General features: G+C 44.8%; 1 protein-coding gene across 1 annotated transcript in view; it reads right to left on the bottom strand.

Annotated features, from left to right (window-relative positions):
* Window positions 1–16,685, bottom strand: part of LOC137524807 (aldehyde oxidase-like) — a 195,569-nt gene extending 178,884 nt beyond the window's left edge. The window contains exons 1-3 of the mRNA XM_068245129.1: window positions 16,592–16,685; window positions 3,433–3,490; window positions 904–1,000 (exon numbers count right to left, since the gene is read on the bottom strand). Coding sequence (XP_068101230.1) covers window positions 904–1,000; window positions 3,433–3,490; window positions 16,592–16,645 — 209 coding nt within the window. The 5' untranslated portion in view covers window positions 16,646–16,685. The remainder of the gene's footprint in view (window positions 1–903; window positions 1,001–3,432; window positions 3,491–16,591) is intronic.
* Between the last annotated feature and the right edge of the window lie 209 nt (window positions 16,686–16,894).

Here is a 16,894-nt window from a genome sequence, read left to right as displayed (position 1 = left end):
CGTTCAGCGCCCATTAAACGATATTTATAATGAAAGTGAATGGGGCGCCCTTTTTGTCCACTTGTCTCATGCGCCCAAATCTACTGCTTCCGGCGGTTGGTGACAGCAAGCCTTGAGTGGTGAAAAGTACAAATCCAGCCCTGGATAATGGTCTGTCACAAAATAAAACATATGTGGTATCATTTTAACCAGGGAGAGCCAAAGTATATATTTTTTGTATTTTATAACTGTTCGACCTGTCATGTGAAACTTAAAGTGGACCCAAATTAAAAATACAGGATTTCAGAAATAAAATCTATTTTCTAAATTATAATAATAAATAGCAGCCTTTTTTCAGCTGCATGATGTCAAATATAAAATATTTTACATGTATTGGAGAAACCCCTCCCTTTCTTTCATATTGCCGGGACAGAATCCAGCAAACTGGTGGAGTAGGTGGTGTCTGGTAAAGGAGGAATTGCTAATGGCTGCCATTGTAAAACCCTAGTTATGAAAAGAGAAGGGTGAAAAGTATGCACTGAAATGCTCATAGGCTTGAAGGAGTGTTTATTTATCTTTGTATGTGTCAGAGTGGTGCAACTAAATATTTTGAATTAAAAAAAAGTTTGGTTTGGGTCCGCTTTAAGTTAACAAATGTCTATTCTCTGCTTTATGCCTAATTATTTCCTGTAAATTGCCTAGAAAATAAAATAATTGTTTTGAATTATTACCCAGAGAAAGTCTAGATTGCCCTAAAAAAATATCACTTAGATGGTATAAGTAATGACAAAGTTATTGCTGTATCAAGAGGGACACATTTGAATTGCTAAAACTGTCAGGAACCTCAAAGGGTTGATGTATTTACTGGTGTCTGTAAATGTGCTATTACACTATTATAAGAATCATGGATTTTGGTAAGGATACAGAATCTTCTTAGAAACTGGATGAATAACAGATATCATCACAGTGCAGGCACCGCAGCCACCTCCTCCACAGCCATATTTTGTTCCAGTTAAAAGAACTGTTAGAAGAATAGTTAAGGAAATAACAAACATATCTATAGCAAACTAAAAGTCTCTGGAGCAATCTGTATATAGCACTGACATTTTCTATAGTTCTTTATGGAGTACATTTAACAACTTAAAGAGACACTGAAGCGAAAAAAAAAATTATGATAGAATGAATTGGTTGTGTAGTACAGATTTACTAGAATATCAGTAGCTAAGAAAATATTCTCATATTTTTATTTTCAGTTATATAGTGTTTTTATAACAATATTCTCTAATATTTTTGATAACAATATTCTCTAATATTTGCAGATTACACACTACTCAGCATTCTAAATGATTTTACAGAGCAGGCCAGTGAACTATTGACCTGTTCTCTGCAGAGAAAAATAAAATACAGTGACTGACAGTTGAGATAACAGCTTCAGAAGACAGAGCTCTCTGCGACTTTGAAAGTCGTGGAGCTCAATGGCTCTTTTGCATAGATAACAACTGGAGTTTCTTAATTCTTCCTGTACTGGAAACAATATTAGATTTGTGTCTCTGCTCCTAATGTGTTATTTCTTAGCTGTACTACACATACAAATCATATCATAATTTTTTTTGCTTCAGTGTCTCTTTAACTTACTGTCCATTATTGTCTGTAAATCACTGTCCCTCAGAGGAGCTCCCTATTGTACTCATATCCTATTGACTTTTCTCTTGAGTTTTCTCCAAGGAGATATTTTCAAACCTCACTAATAAAATACCCTCAAAGCTCTCACCATGCAAGAACATATTCCAGTAGTAGGGTTTTACATTTTTACCTACTTTTTACAATTTTTTCAATGCAATTACAATTTGCTGACGAATGCACCCCTGATGAGTCGCTTGTAGTCAGGGCCGGGCCGCGGCATAGGCTGGAGAGGCTCCAGCCTCAGGGCGCACAATTCATTCAGCTGTCATTCCTAATCATGTAGGAAGCAGAAAGAAATAAGAAAAGGGGATACATAGCAGTGACTGCAAGCCAGATAACTAGATATTAAGGTGTTGGGGAGGTTGTGGGCCCTGTGGCGCCTCTTAGTCTAATAGCAATCAGTGTGTGACGGCTGGGGTGGAGGGATGGAGGGGCGCACTTTGGTGTCTCAGCCTTGGGTGCTGGAGGACCTTGTCCCTGCTCTGCTTGTAGTGAAACCGGTAGGAAGGAGCCTGGCACAGAGAATCATGAGATAGTGACTGAGCACAGGGTGCAGAGGTGGCTGTAGAGGGAACAAACTTAACTTTGTGTCTATCAGCCAGGAAGACCAACTGGAATGGAGCCCGTTTCCAAATACTCCGCAAGCCTGTATGTCCGTCAGAAAATGGCAAGTGCATAAAAAAAACTGATTTTAAATAACAGCACTGCGCAATGCTTGATATTCAGGTAAAATCCTTTGAAGAAAGAAGTGTTGGGAGACTATGGGAAAACCTGTTGGCAGTGTATTTGCATGTGGTGAAAGTGCATACTGAGGAGACCTGATTGAGGTGTAAGGAGCCTAATGAATACCCCATCTGCAATGGTAGTCTAGCCACATTGGTCAGTCAACTACCTCATGAGTGTTTTGGTGGAGGAATTAGATGGCTTACGTGGAGCGCTAACTGGACATTGTCTTGGTGCATAAAATAAAGTTCTATTCAGCTTGATATCAGAAGAGCACCTGTTTTTGGAATACTACTTTTTGAATACTCTTCAGTTTTGTCAGCTTATGGACTTATTTATTACTAATTAAGATTGCCTCATATCACCCCTGTGGGGCACAAGGGGAATATTCACAATTTTGTGGTCAAATATTGTATGTGACCATATAACCTTTGTGGGGTGCAGGGGTGGGGGGTGCCTGTTTATATTAGCGCTGCATTGATATGAGAATCAGGTGTAGCCACAACCTCTGCATCCCCTATTAATAAGCCACTGTGTGTATACATGTCATATTTCTTGAGCCAGCTTCCATCAGGTGAGAAAATCCAGGCAATAACCACCAGGACCTCAAGGTACAGAAACACAGTCTTTCCCTCCACTGTCAAACTCCTGAACTCACTCCATTCCCTCCCACCTCTCCTGCGATCATCCTCTCTCCTTTTCCCCCTTAGGCTGCTGCTGCTCCTTGTTTCCTGTTGTTTGCCTATTTGTGGCATTGTTATCTGGCTTCCATGTATCACTTATGTGCTACGTTGTGGTTATTGAGTATTGTCTTGCTTCCCACTTTAAGTCTGGAACAATATGTTCCCTGTATGTGCCAAAATGAATTATGAGTATGTAGTATATATATATATATATATATATATATATATATATATATATTTATATAATTTATAAGATATGTGTTTTGAAATCAAAACCATATGTGAATGTAATCAAAACCATAAATCCACATAGCATGGTAATGACATCATGTACATTGAACCTTTTCTTGAATCTGGAGGATACGTTTTCTTCTGAGATATGGCAAAAGCATGACCTCTGGATCAGCATTTTTCTCAACAATCTGCATTTAAAAAAAAAAGATTTTTTTATCTAACAATTTAAATGACTTTGTTTTCAAAATAACAAAATAAAATTATTTTTAAAATGATTGTGCTTTAACCTTGAACCAATAAAGTAAACTTGTAGCGGTAAGTATATACCCTTTTTCCCTGAAAATAAGACCTACCCTGAAAATAAGCCCTAGCTGGAATTGTGAGCATGCTTGAAATATAAGCCCTACCCCCAAAAATAAGCCCTAGCGGAAGTTAAAGAGGAGGAAGAGGCAGCCAGTAAGTGGGGACGAAGTGGTGCAGTGCCAATCGGGCACTGATCCTGTCATCCCAGCACACAGCAAGGTTATCAGCTGTGTGCAGGGAAGACGGGGGGTAGATATGGATATTGTCCTTTTTATTCATTTTTTTTTAAATGCCAGTTGAGTCACCAATCTAGCATAGCAGCTGGTATTTTTCAGCACAGATTACAGATGGCAGCTGACATATTCCTCTTTCTTCCTGTTTCTAAATCATATGTCATATGTCAAGAGAAGTAGCACATCTATGAAAAAAACCTGAGAAAAGGAAGGAAGGAGCTGTTAAGCTAATCATACATCTAACGATTTTGATTCAATCGACAAAGCAATCAACTTTATAAAGGAATCAACTTCAATATGGTTTATCGAAAGCCGATCGACTAGCGACCTACTGACCTACACACTACAAACAATATCCTATGCGATTCACCTTCACATTGGATCTTGTGTCTCCATGCTCTGAATGCAAAATCGATACAAGGTTGATCGAATGACATGTGAACAGAGCCGAGTCCTGTGCAATTGACTGATATCTTGCATCCTGCTCAATCGACTAAGCTGGTGGATTCGACATGAAATCAGGCACTTTTCATCAATTGGGAATTCTGGAACAAACTTGATTCTCTCTCTATTCTATAAAATAATTGAATGGAATGGCTGATTTTGCAGCCAAATTGCTAGATGTATGGCCACCTTACTTTGGTCTTCACATTAAACTTCCACAGGATAAAACTGATTTGAGCTTCTCAGTTTGGAATAAGTTGGTATCAGTGTCACATTGTAGAATTGGTGTAGAGTAATATCCTGTGTACATTGTCACTTGTGCACAAATACCCCTGCAAGTACAGGAGGAGCGATCTGGGTTTGATGGGAGTCTTATAGGAAGGATGAGGGGAGAACCAGTGCTGCTCTCTTTGCCACTGGATAGTGGTTTTGAAATCTGTATAAACAGGTGAAGGCGATGGGGGGGGGGGGGGGGGGGGAATAAGGAGACAAGCGCACTCTGAAGTATGTACGAGAGATCTGGCATCCTGCCAGGGAATTACCTCACCTTTAGGCCTCGATCCCACTATGCGCGCTGCCGTGCGCATTTTGGCGGCGTGTATAGTGTGCAACACGCAAGAACGGCAGAAGTGCATAGACCCACATTTTTCGGGAATCGCAGTGCTAACCCATTCACTGCAGCGAATGGGATCAGCAGTGCATAGCAGCGCAGATGGCGTGTGATTGTCCATGTTGCATTCCAAATGTACAGCTATCTGCGCTAAATTTTGTGAATGAGGCCTAAGGCTCTGCCAAGAACTCACAGAAACACTCTGGCGGGTTGAAGAGCCCAGGGCTGTTTGCGGCTAATGAGAGTGCAGTGAGTGTAAAAAATAAAAATTTTATTTACAGATATAATGCTTTTCGGGAGACCTTCCCCTTTCATCAGATAAAAAAAGATTTGTATCTTAAGCTCTACAGTCTACACTGTTAAATTAACTCTATGAACAGGTACAATTGCTGACTTCTGTAGTTCTGAGGAATCATGTAATAATCTGAGCAGCCAATGAAAACAGTGTGTGTGTGTTATTTGATAAAGACGTAAGTAAATTATAATGCTGATGCATTATACAGGTACTTATTGTGACACTCGCACAAGGTGATTTTGGCGCCCCATAGAGAGAAATTACTTGGCTGTGCCAGGTGTGTAATTATAGTACACGGTACATAGCGGTAATAGCGCCTGGATTTATTGGTGGACCAACTTTGTGTTTTTGATTAGCGGTGTGTAAGGCTGCTTACACACCAAGACGTTACAGGCGCACGTTAGTGCGCCTGTAACGCTCCCCCAACGCACAGCAATGTAACACAAGTGGGCTGTTCACACAGCCCACGTTGCGTTACATGTAACGCTGCACGTTCTGTGCAAAGTGCAGCATGCTACGGCGTTGGAGCGGCTATAGCCGCGTTAGACTGTTTGCACATGCGCAGTGGGGGGCGGAGAGGAGGCGGGGAGAGCCAGCTACAGTAGCCGCGCACATGGCTACTTAATATTCACTGCACTGGCGGGTGCTGATTGGCCGGCGGGACCACGTGATGCGGAGTGTCTCGCTCCGCATCACGTGGTCCCGCTGGCCAATCAGCGTCACTCTGGGAGGCATTATAGGACTCGAGCCGCCTAACGCGGCTCACTCTACCGTCGGCTCTTGCAGCACCATACGTTGTGTTAGGTGCACGTTATGCGACCTTAACGTGCCACCTAATGCAACGGCTTGGTGTGCAAGAAGCCTAAGGGCCCGTTTCCACTAGTGCGGTGCGAATCGCTGGGATTCCACCGCTGACAAAATCGCATGCGGATGCGATTCCGCATGCGATTTTTGCCGCGATTTCACATGCGATTTCGCATAGGCAGGCTATCAGCGATTTTAACCATGTCACTGCCTGGCTCAATGTACATTCGTTTTAGTGCAAAAAACGCATGTGCGTTTTCCCCTATTAAATACATTGCCTACGAATCCCCTGCATTCCACATGCAGGCGAATTCTGCAGGCCCTACCGTGCAGAAAAATCCTGCACAGAAAAACGCACCAAAAAACTGACAAGTGGAAACAGGGCCATCCACTTGTATTAGTTATGCGAATCCGCATGCAGACAACGCATGCGGATTCGCTCTAGTGAAAACGGGCCCTAAAGGTAACTCTACCATTGGTAACACTACTGATATTTTACTACATCCGGCTCTCAAAATGAAAGTTCGGCTTTTCCATGTGCCATTTTTTTTACACATACAGACTTTATTCCAGAGTCTTGCCTCTGATCAAATAGTCCTCAGTGACTAAACAGTGGGGGCAGCTTTAGCTGTGGGACTGAAGAAAGACACAAGTGTATAGAGTAAAGACTGCATTTTAACAAATAAATGTGTTTTCAATTTGAACTCTCAGACTGGGACAGGACTTGTCAGTGGTCACAGAGAATACTGTTGTCCAATTTCAATTTCTGTCAGTAAACAAAGTTTGGTAATATGCTTTCTCTATGTTCTATCAGAGTGTACGCTGTACTGCAGATGCCTATCAATTGCAATAGGTGTCCCTTCATGAAGGCCATCTAAGTTTGTATTCACAATGTTGGAAATGTATTAACCCTTGCTCTGGACAATTATGTGGATTGCTGTTTAATTATTATATTTGCAGGTTATTTGCTCATAGACAATATTATGCTGGATAGTGCCTTTTGGCTAAGCCCTTTTCTCTATATTAGTACATAGATTGCATTATCGTTGTAAAATCCACCACTATCTGCTTCCTATCTTTTTCCTTTTCCAAAGTGATTACTCCGCCCAAATCTTTCCTATGTTTTCAATATTTAGAATTCTGATCTTGTGTGTATCATGTGTTGTTTATTCTGTAGCTCATTCCAGTGGCGTACCTAGGGCATTTGACACCCGGTGCTAGGTATTGAAAGACACCCCCCCCCCCCCCACGGTACACCACCTGCGGCGCGCGAAGCGAAAAATGGGCGTGGCTATGACCGGATGGGGCGGAGCTAATTTAAAAGTGCACCCAAGTTTTAGTCAACCTTTCTCCAGAAAATTCACATCATTGCGCAGCTTTTCTCCAGAAAATACACAAAATGTCAGAAGCTTTCAACATAAAATACACGTAGTGCGAGAACATTTCACCAGACATTACACGTTATGTGAGCAGATTTCACAAGAAAATACATTCAATCATGTCGGCAGATTTGACCAGAAAAAAATCATTCAATCTTGCGGTAGATTTGACCAGAACATACACAATGTCAGCACCAGATTTCACCACAAAATACACAATATCAGTAGTTAAACTGACCACAAAATACACAATGACGGTAGTTAAACTGACCACAAAATACATAATGACGGTAGTTAAACTGACCACAAAATACACAATGTCGGTAGCAGATCTGACCACAAAATACACAATATCGGTAGCAGATTTGAGTGTTGGCAAGCTGATAGCCTGGTGGGTAGGTGGTGAAGGGTGAGCAGCCTGATTGCCTAGTGGGTAGGTGGGCAGCCTGCTGGGTAGCAGTGGTGGGTAGGGGGGCAGCAGTGGTGGGTAGCCTGCTGGGTAGGTGGGCAGCAGTGGTGGGCAGGTGGGTAGCATGGTGGGTAGGGGGGCAGCAGTGGTGGGTAGGTGGCCAGCCTGCTGGGTAGCCTGGTGGGTAGGTGGGCAGCCTGCTGGGTAGCAGTGGTGGGTAGGTGGGCAGCAGTGGTGGGTAGGTGGGCAGCCTGCTGGGTAGCCTGGTGGGTAGGTGGGCAGCCTGCTGGGTAGCAGTGGTGGGTAGGTGGGCAGCAGTGGTGGGTAGGTGGGCAGCAGTGGTGGGTAGCCTGGTGGGTAGGTGGGAAGCCTGCTGGGTAGCCTGGTGGGTAGGTGGGCAGCAGTGGTGGGTAGGTGGGCAGCAGTGGTGGGTAGCCTGGTGGGTAGGTGGGCAGCAGCGGTGGGTAGGTGGGCAGCAGTGGTGGGTAGGTGGGCAGCAGTGGTGGGTAGGTGGGCAGCAGCGGTGGGTAGGTGGGCAGCAGCGGTGGGTAGGTGGGCAGCAGTGGTGGGTAGCCTGCTGGGTAGCCTGGTGGGTAGGTAGGCAGCAGTGGTGGGTAGGTGGGCAGCAGCGGTGGGTAGGTGGGCAGCAGCGGTGGGTAGGTGGGCAGCAGCGGTGGGTAGGTGGTGGGCAGCAGTGGTGGGTAGCCTGCTAGCAGTGGTGGGTAGGTGGGCAGCAGCGGTGGGCAGGTGGGCAGCAGCGGTGGGTAGCCTGCTGGGTAGCCGGGTGGGTAGGTGGGCAGCAGCGGTGGGTAGGTGGGCAGCAGTGGTGGGTAGGTGGGCAGCAGTGGTGGGTAGCCTGGTGGGTAGGTGGGCAGCAGTGGTGGGTAGGTGGGCAGCAGTGGTGGGTAGGTGGGCAGCAGCGGTGGGTAGGTGGGCAGCAGTGGTGGGTAGGTGGGCAGCAGTGGTGGGTAGCCTGGTGGGTAGGTGGGCAGCAGTGGTGGGTAGGTGGGCAGCAGTGGTGGGTAGGTGGGCAGCAGCGGTGGGTAGGTGGGCAGCAGTGGTGGGTAGGTGGGCAGCAGTGGTGGGTAGCCTGGTGGGTAGGCGGGCAGCAGTGGTGGGTAGGTGGTGGGCAGCAGCGGTGGGTAGGTGGGCAGCAGTGGTGGGTAGGTGGGCAGCAGTGGTGGGTAGCCTGGTGGGTAGGTGGGCAGCAGTGGTGGGTAGGTGGTGGGCAGCAGTGGTGGGTAGGTGGGCAGCAGCGGTGGGTAGGTGGGCAGCAGCGGTGGGTAGGTGGGCAGCAGCGGTGGGTAGGTGGGCAGCAGTGGTGGGTAGGTGGGCAGCAGTGGTGGGTAGCCTGGTGGGTAGGTGGGCAGCAGTGGTGGGTAGGTGGTGGGCAGCAGTGGTGGGTAGGTGGGCAGCAGCGGTGGGTGGCCGGGCCGGTGCACCTGTAAAAGAAAAAAACCTTACCTGCAGATGAAACCTCTCTTCCGAGTCCCAGGCAGCCTCCGCAGCTCCTCTTGAATGTCCCGCGCCGTCTCCTGCTGCGTCATCAGTGCAGGGCTACGGGAAGATGGCCGCTGAAGCCCACACTGGAGACAAAAATAGACGGCAAGATGGCGTCGGCGGCCATCTTGCCGTCTATTTTTGTCTCCAGTGCGGGCTTCGGCGGCCATCTTCCCGTAGCCCTGCTCGGGTAAACTGAGGGCGGCTATCAGCCGCCCTGTCAGTGCCCGTTGCCGGCGCCCGTGGAGGGGAAGCGCCGAAGGAGGGGACCCAGGTGAGGGAGATGTGGGGGGGTATTTCCCCCCTCCCCGCCGACGCTGCCACCCCTCCTTCAGCGCTGCTTCCCCTCCTATGTCATCAAGGCTTCTGGAGAGGCCTTGATGACACCCCCCCTGGAGCTGACACCCGGAGCGGAGCGCTCCTGGCCGCCCCATGGTAGGGACGCCACTGGCTCATTCACTTTACATATCTAATAGAATAGGACTATTGTTGCATGATGAATGTGCTCCTGGAATCGCTAGCATTTTAGGTCTGAAAACATCAGCATAGCAAGTTGGAAGGCCTCCTTTCCACGGACCGTTGATAGGCAGTGAAAACCTCTCAAACTCTTACAACTCCTCACTGCTGCCTGGTAACTGCTCACTGCTGCCTGGTAACTGCTTGTCAAGCACATAGCTCAATAAAAAAAAAAGAAGCCTTAGGCCTCTTTTCCATGGACAGTTGAACTGTGTGCTCAGCATAGCAGTTGCCAGGAAGCAGTGAGCAGTTACCAGGCCATAGGAAAACACAGGGGGGGATTACAGCTGCCCAGAATCCCCCCTCAGACCAGGGCTGGTGCAGTGTATGGGGACAGGCACAAGTTGAGACACCAGAATATCTGCAGGTATCCTGCACCTCACTGCACTGCCTCCTTTCTTTCCCTGCTACAGTCGACTTTGGATGGAGCAGCAGCGTGTGTACAGAGCATGGAGTAGCTCTGGGAAACTTAACAGAGTCAGGTATGAGCACAGCCCTGTGCCCTGCTGTGTGAATGCTTCACTTTCCCCTTCATTACCAATGTCAACTTTCCTCATTATTATCTGTATCCAAACTGCTCCTGATCGATCTCGTTGTCCATCGGAAGCAGATCGGACATTTACGAAATAATTGTCAGATCCTGTCAGTCGGACAGGGAAATTGCATTATGTCTACCCAGCGTGATGTTCTACCATATTATTACATGGCTTAGGGAGACCTTACAGGAATCCCCCCTTGAAAATCCTGGATTTGCCCCTGCAGGCAGCAGTGAGCAGTAACCAGGCAGCAGCAAGCAGTCTTGAGAGTTTGAGAGGCATTTCACTGCCATTCAACAGTCCATAGAAACAAGGCCTTAGTCTTTGATTTTGAATGACAAAGAGAATAGGGATGGTCAATGCAAAGGGAATAGGGATGATATGCAAATAATTTTAAGTTGATACAGCATTATGCAAACTTTGTATGTAAATGTATGCAGAGTGACAATTAACCAATCAAATCCTGCTAAGGTAAAATTCGATTGGTCCATTTACATTTGTATGCTGCATAAATTTGCATACAAAATGTGCATAAGCCTGCATTCATTCAAAATTATTGCCCTTATAGAGAACATGGGATGGAGGCCCCCATGTTTTTTGTTAAAGGACACCTAAACTGAGAGGGATTTTCTTTTCTTTTTAAACAATACCAGTTGCCTGACATTTCTGATGTTCTCGTAGGCGTCAGTGTTGTCTGAATCATAAACCTGAAACAAGCATGCCACTTATCCAGTCAGACTTCAGTCAGAAACATCTGATCTCTCTTAGTTCAGCACTTGCCTAGTTAATTCTGCATTGCAGATTTTGCCCAATTCCTCCAGTGACCTTTGGAAGGGTCATGCAATATAAAGTTACATGTGTCATTGTTTTTGCATAAATGTGGTCTCTCTCCAAGAAAGGCATTGAGGTGGGTCCCTCCCGCTCTCACTCCTTAGGCTCTGGTTAGGGTAGACTTATTACTTCACTCATACCTGTCCTGCTTCTAATTAGTATTACCAGAAGGGTACAGTTTGAGCTACTAAATATTCAAATCGACAGGGAGGGCAGGGATTTGTTTTGTGGACTGCAGACTGTATCAAACTCCACCACTGATCTCAGCATTTTATGTTTCCCCTCATTTTTAATACAGCCCTTCTGGAAAATTACTGTAGATGATATGCATCACAGAAAGTTTTGCCTGGAGATTCATTTTATCAGTTTAACTTACAAATGCAAAATAACTACTCTTTCCAAACGTAAAGTTTAACTGTCTGGCGTAAAATCAATTCTTTATTTTTATCTGGTAAACATGTAACAAGGATGCTAACTAGGCAATCCAAAATTTAAAATCACTATTACTTTTCTTGTTGATAAATGATCACTCCCCAGTTTACCTGACTCTTATTTGGTACACACAAAATTCGGTACGCAAAAAGGAAGTTGCAGGGCATGCTGGGTTGTCCTTTTTTGCTTCTCTAGTTTTCCCTCAAACTTAACTAATGCAGCCTGATTCGCTGAAGCCTCTCTTCTGCCTGTTTTCCCCTCCCACACCTCTGTTCCTCTCTGATTGGCCAACATTTCTCCTGCTGAGACAATGTACTTTCTATAGTGGAGGGCAGGCAATGCATACACAATCTAGCAGAGGAGAGTAAGGGAGGAAATGACATCATGATTGGCTTAAAAATAGCCACACTTAAAATGGGAAATGCTAAGAAGGGTTTTCTCTTTGTTTACTGTAGAAAAATCACTAAAATCAAAATGTGGACAGTGCAATACATATGTTATGTAAGTAGAGCAAGTATTTATCTACTTACATACATGTTTTTTTTCTGAGATAGTATGGCTGACAGCTCCTCTTTATAGAGAATCAGGCTCTCTGTTCCCTGAATGTGATCATGTGATGATATATATGCCCTTATACAGATTATCCACTGATCTAAAATAATGTGTCAATGTTGTCTGTTTTTTAACCAGGAAGAGTTAAATCTTTATTCAGAGAGCAGAGAAAAAAACAGAAAAAAAGAGTACAGGGTGTGTTCCTGAGAGAACCCAAAGCATGGTGTCTGTGTGCAGTCTTCCATCAGAGATCTGCTGTAACTCACAAGATAAGATTAGAAAGCAGCATCAGGCTGGTTGTCCCATTTTTTAATTAAAAAAATGTCAACAGTAAGGCCTGTTTTCCATGGACAGTTGATAGGCAGGGAAATGCCTCTCAAACTCTCACAACTGCTTGCTGCTGCCTGGTAACTGCTCACTGCTACCTGGTAATTGCTCACTGCTGCCTGGCAACTGCTTGCTGAGCACACTGTTCAACTGTTCGTGGAAAAGAGGCCTAAGACTGCACCTTTGTCCCTTTAATCATAAAGTGCTGCCCATAATTATTCATGCCCCTGGCAAATTTTGACATAAAGTTACTTGTATTCAACTAGCAAGTAATTTTTTGATGGGAAATGACATACATGTCTCCCAAAAGATAATAAGACAATGTACAAGAGGTATTATCAGTGTCGGACTGGGAGGGGATAAAGCTGAGGAAATCCACTTGCTGGCCAAGCAGCAGTAATCGTGTGTTGCTGCTCACAGTGAAGACTTGCTACAGGTTTCTATTAGGAGTGATAACACAGGGTTTCTGCTGCGTGACCAGCAGGTGGATTTACTCAGCTTCAAACTGGTCATTATTGTAGGGAAAAAAACATTTCTCAGCTTCTATTTACATATGAGCAAAAAGTGCCCAGTCCAAAACTATATTATCTTTTGGGAGATACCTATGTCATTTCCCATCAAAAATGTACTTGCTGGTTGAATAAATGTAACCTTAAGGGCTTGTTCACACCTTGGGCATTTTTGTAAGCGACAGGGATTTTCTAAATCGCCCTAAAAGCGCTTGTGCAATGATTCCCTATGAGAGTGTTCACATCTGAGCGCTTTATTTCCGATCCGCTCAGCAAAGTGCTGCATGTACCATTTTTGGGGTGATTTACCTATAATGGCAGGTATAGGGAAATCATAAAACGTTTGAAAAAGCACTTTGTATAGCGATTTCCCCAGCGCTTTTACGAATAAATACATTGTATTTATTCTTTTCCAGGTCAAAGAGTTCACTTCCTGACTTGTGTCAGGAAGTGAAAAAAGGAATCGCTCTGCTAAAGTGCTTTGAAAAGCGCTTTAAAAAAAAATTAAGCGCACAGGTAAGCGTCGGGAGGGGAAAAAAACAAATCACTCACAAAATAGAAAATTGCTGGCATCAGCGATTTCGATTTTAGATGTGAACAAAGCCTTAGTCAAAATTTGCCAGGGGTATGAATAATTATGGGCAGCACTGTCCCTAATGCTGTGATTTTGCAGGACCTAGTCTGAGACTTGCAGGCACTTCTGCCTCACCTTCAGCACCAATACAGCAGGTAGGTGAAGCTTCACATGGAGGTAGGGGTGGATTGGGAAAGCAATCAAATAGGGGGAGGTGATGGGGCTGGTGTGGCACTTCAGCCTGGTCACTTCAAGAGCAGAAAAATCACATTTATTCAGTAAGTATCCATTTTTTTCTTCAGTCAGGGCACTGTCTTTTCAAACTCCAAGCTTGACAGCCCCCTGACAAACGAGTAGGCAGAGTGATACTGGGGTTATCTACTAAACACAAAATCAAAAGTCAAGAGTTTCAATTTCATGTTTGCACATATTGAGGGTGATTTATTTATTCATTTAGGCTGATATGTGAAAACTGGGGGTCCACCACTATAAAACGATTATTATATCAGCTGTGCATTGCGCAGCATAGTTACAATCACTTGCATTTTAGTAAAGTAAAGCAATCTATATATATAATAGAGTAAGTGCCTCAACCTCCAAGCAAGAAGAAGAAGTAGCGCCCTGCCCCCAGGGCCGGTCCAAGCAAGAAGAAGGGGCTGGTCCAAGCAAGAAGAAGAAGTAGTGTCATATCAAACCAAGGGCAAAGAGGGGTAATTTGCATATTCAGTAGCAGTGCATTGTGGGTAACCACAAATGTTCACTTATAGCTGAATGATTGCAGATTTGCGTCTGTTTTAAGAAGGAAAATTACACCAAGCTTTGCTTTTTTTAGTAGGAGGGCTTTTTGGTCTCTTTTATCCTCCTATACATTCTTAGTATAGTTTGGGTCACCCTGAGCTGCTTGGTTACTCTGTTGTACTGGTCCAAGCCCTATCTCATAGAGCATTATCAATCCCTGCTATGTACTGATGAGGACCAAATGTCTGAAATAGGCTGTCACATGTGGGTTTGATATGACTGTGTAAAACGTAAAGCTATAGGCTTGCTTGACTCACCAAGGGTGAAAAAGAATAATTTGCATATTTAGTAGCGGTGCATTGTGGGTAATCACAAATGTTCACTTATAGCTGAATTATTGCAGATTTTCTTCTGTTTTAAAGGGAACCTTAACTGCCGTGGAAAAATAAATTCACTTACCTGGGGGCTTTCCCAAGCCTCCTGCAGCCGTCCTGTGCCCGCGCCGGTCCTTCGGTGCCCTCCGGTCTCCCTCCGCCGCTAAGTTTCGTTTTCGGACGACTACCAGTCGTCCTCGGGCGACTTCCGCATTCCACGTTGTAAACTGCAGTAAAGCGCGTCCGCATGACGCGTTTGGCGTCATGCACATGACGCGTTTGGCGTCATGCGGATGCGCTTTACTGCAGTTTACGACGAGGAATGCGGAAGAGGCCCGAGGACGACTGGCAGTCGTCCGAAAACGAAATTTAGCGGCGGAGGGAGACCGGAGGGCACCGAAGGACCGGCGCGGGCACAGGACGGCTGCAGGAGGCTTGGGAAAGCCCCCAGGTAAGTGAATTTATTTTTCCACGGCAGTTAAGGTTCCCTTTAAGAAGGCAAATTACACCAAGCTTTGATTTTTTTAGTAGAAGGTCTTTTTGGTTTCTTTTATCCACCTATACATTCCGAGTGGTTTGGGTCACCCTGAGCTGCTTGGTTACTCTGTTGTACTGGTCCAAGCCCTATCTCATACAGCCATATCAATCCTTGCCATGTACAGATGAGGACCATAAGTCTGAAACAGGCTGTCACATGTGGGTTTGATATGGCAGTGTAAAATTTAAAGCTATAGGCTTGCTATACACCAGCGGCTCTGGATGCTTGCTTGGCTTACCAAGGGGGAAAAGGGGTAATTTGCATATTTAGTAGCAGTGCATTGTGGGTAACCACAAATGTTCACTTATAGCTCAATTATTGCAGATTTCCTTCTGTTTTTGAAAAAGCAAATTACACCAATACAGTGTGCGGCATTGCAGGAAGTGACGACAGTGGAACGCACGATGGAACACGGAAGAGGCGAGTCATCCCCGCCCGCTGCCTCTTACTAATAGTGGCGGCTGCTACTGTGTTTAAGCAGGAGGGGGAGCGCACATGGGGGACCCAAGTGAGGGGGGGGGTTCCTGCTGACCTTAAGCTGGAGGGGGAGTGCACATGGGGGAGCCAGGTGAGGGGGGGGGGGGGGGGTTCCTGCTGAGCTTAAACTGGAGGTAGAGCACACATGGGGGACCCACTTGAGGGGGGGGTCCAACCCCCCTCCCCGCCGCTGTGCCCAATACCCCCTTCCTGCCCTCTACCCTCTTATGCGGCGTATGCTACGCCGCGGGTCGGCTAGTCATATATAATTTTATACTGTTGTGTTTCAACATTTGTGATGGAGGATTGTTTTCGTTATGTTTGAGGATTGTGTTTTTCTTTTTTAATAATTGTGCTTTGCAACCCCCTTTTATATAGTTCTAATAAACTTAGGTTGTAATCATCACACTTTTTCTATGGTCTTTTGCTAATAATCCTCATGACCTAATAAAGTCCCACCTTTTGGACCATTTATCTATGCTTATACACATTCCGTATGTTGAGGTTATACATTACTCTATCTACACAAACTTTGTCTGCTATTTACAGCCTGCTATACAAGCAGTATATTATCTTTAGTTATACGTTCCACACCAACAACAAAACTAGGTTAAAAAAAAAAAGATACAAAACAAACCTCTCTAATATCCTTTAAAATAAAACAATTTTTTTTCTTCCGTTTCCCATAACATAAATCTTTCTGGCATTTACTATGGACCAGAAAACTTTGCATGTTAACAGCCCAGAAAGACAGGAACGGAGTCTATTCTTGGATTACTGCTGTGCTTTTGTGCCCTTTCTACCTTTACTTTGAGAATGTACTGTAGGTTCACTTCTAAATTGATTGCATAATATATTTTCTGCAATTAGACACAATAATAAAGGATTACATCAAAGGCATAGCCTACCTTCTTTCCATTAACAAAAAACAACAGATCACTGGATTCAGCTTGGCTTGTCATGACTTCAGATGTGCATGTCCTTCCGTGCCTCAAGAGTGTGTGTGTGTGTGTGTGTGTGTGTGTATGATTACAGGAACTGCAGGAAGAGAAAAAAAAATAAAATAAAAGCTCCTCCTTGTTTTCATTGGCTGAAAGTCCTTAGAAAGCCCACAGCCTACATTCAATCTGGTAACTTTATGTAACATACAAAGTAAAACACAGATCTTTTAAACAAATCTTGAGAAAAATGAAAAACTAAAGTGCTCCAAC

The sequence above is a fragment of the Hyperolius riggenbachi genome, chromosome 7, assembly GCF_040937935.1.
Source record: "Hyperolius riggenbachi isolate aHypRig1 chromosome 7, aHypRig1.pri, whole genome shotgun sequence".
Taxonomy (NCBI): domain Eukaryota; kingdom Metazoa; phylum Chordata; class Amphibia; order Anura; family Hyperoliidae; genus Hyperolius; species Hyperolius riggenbachi.
The sequence above is the reverse complement of the archived record's forward strand: the minus strand, read 5'-3'. Positions and strand labels throughout refer to the sequence as shown.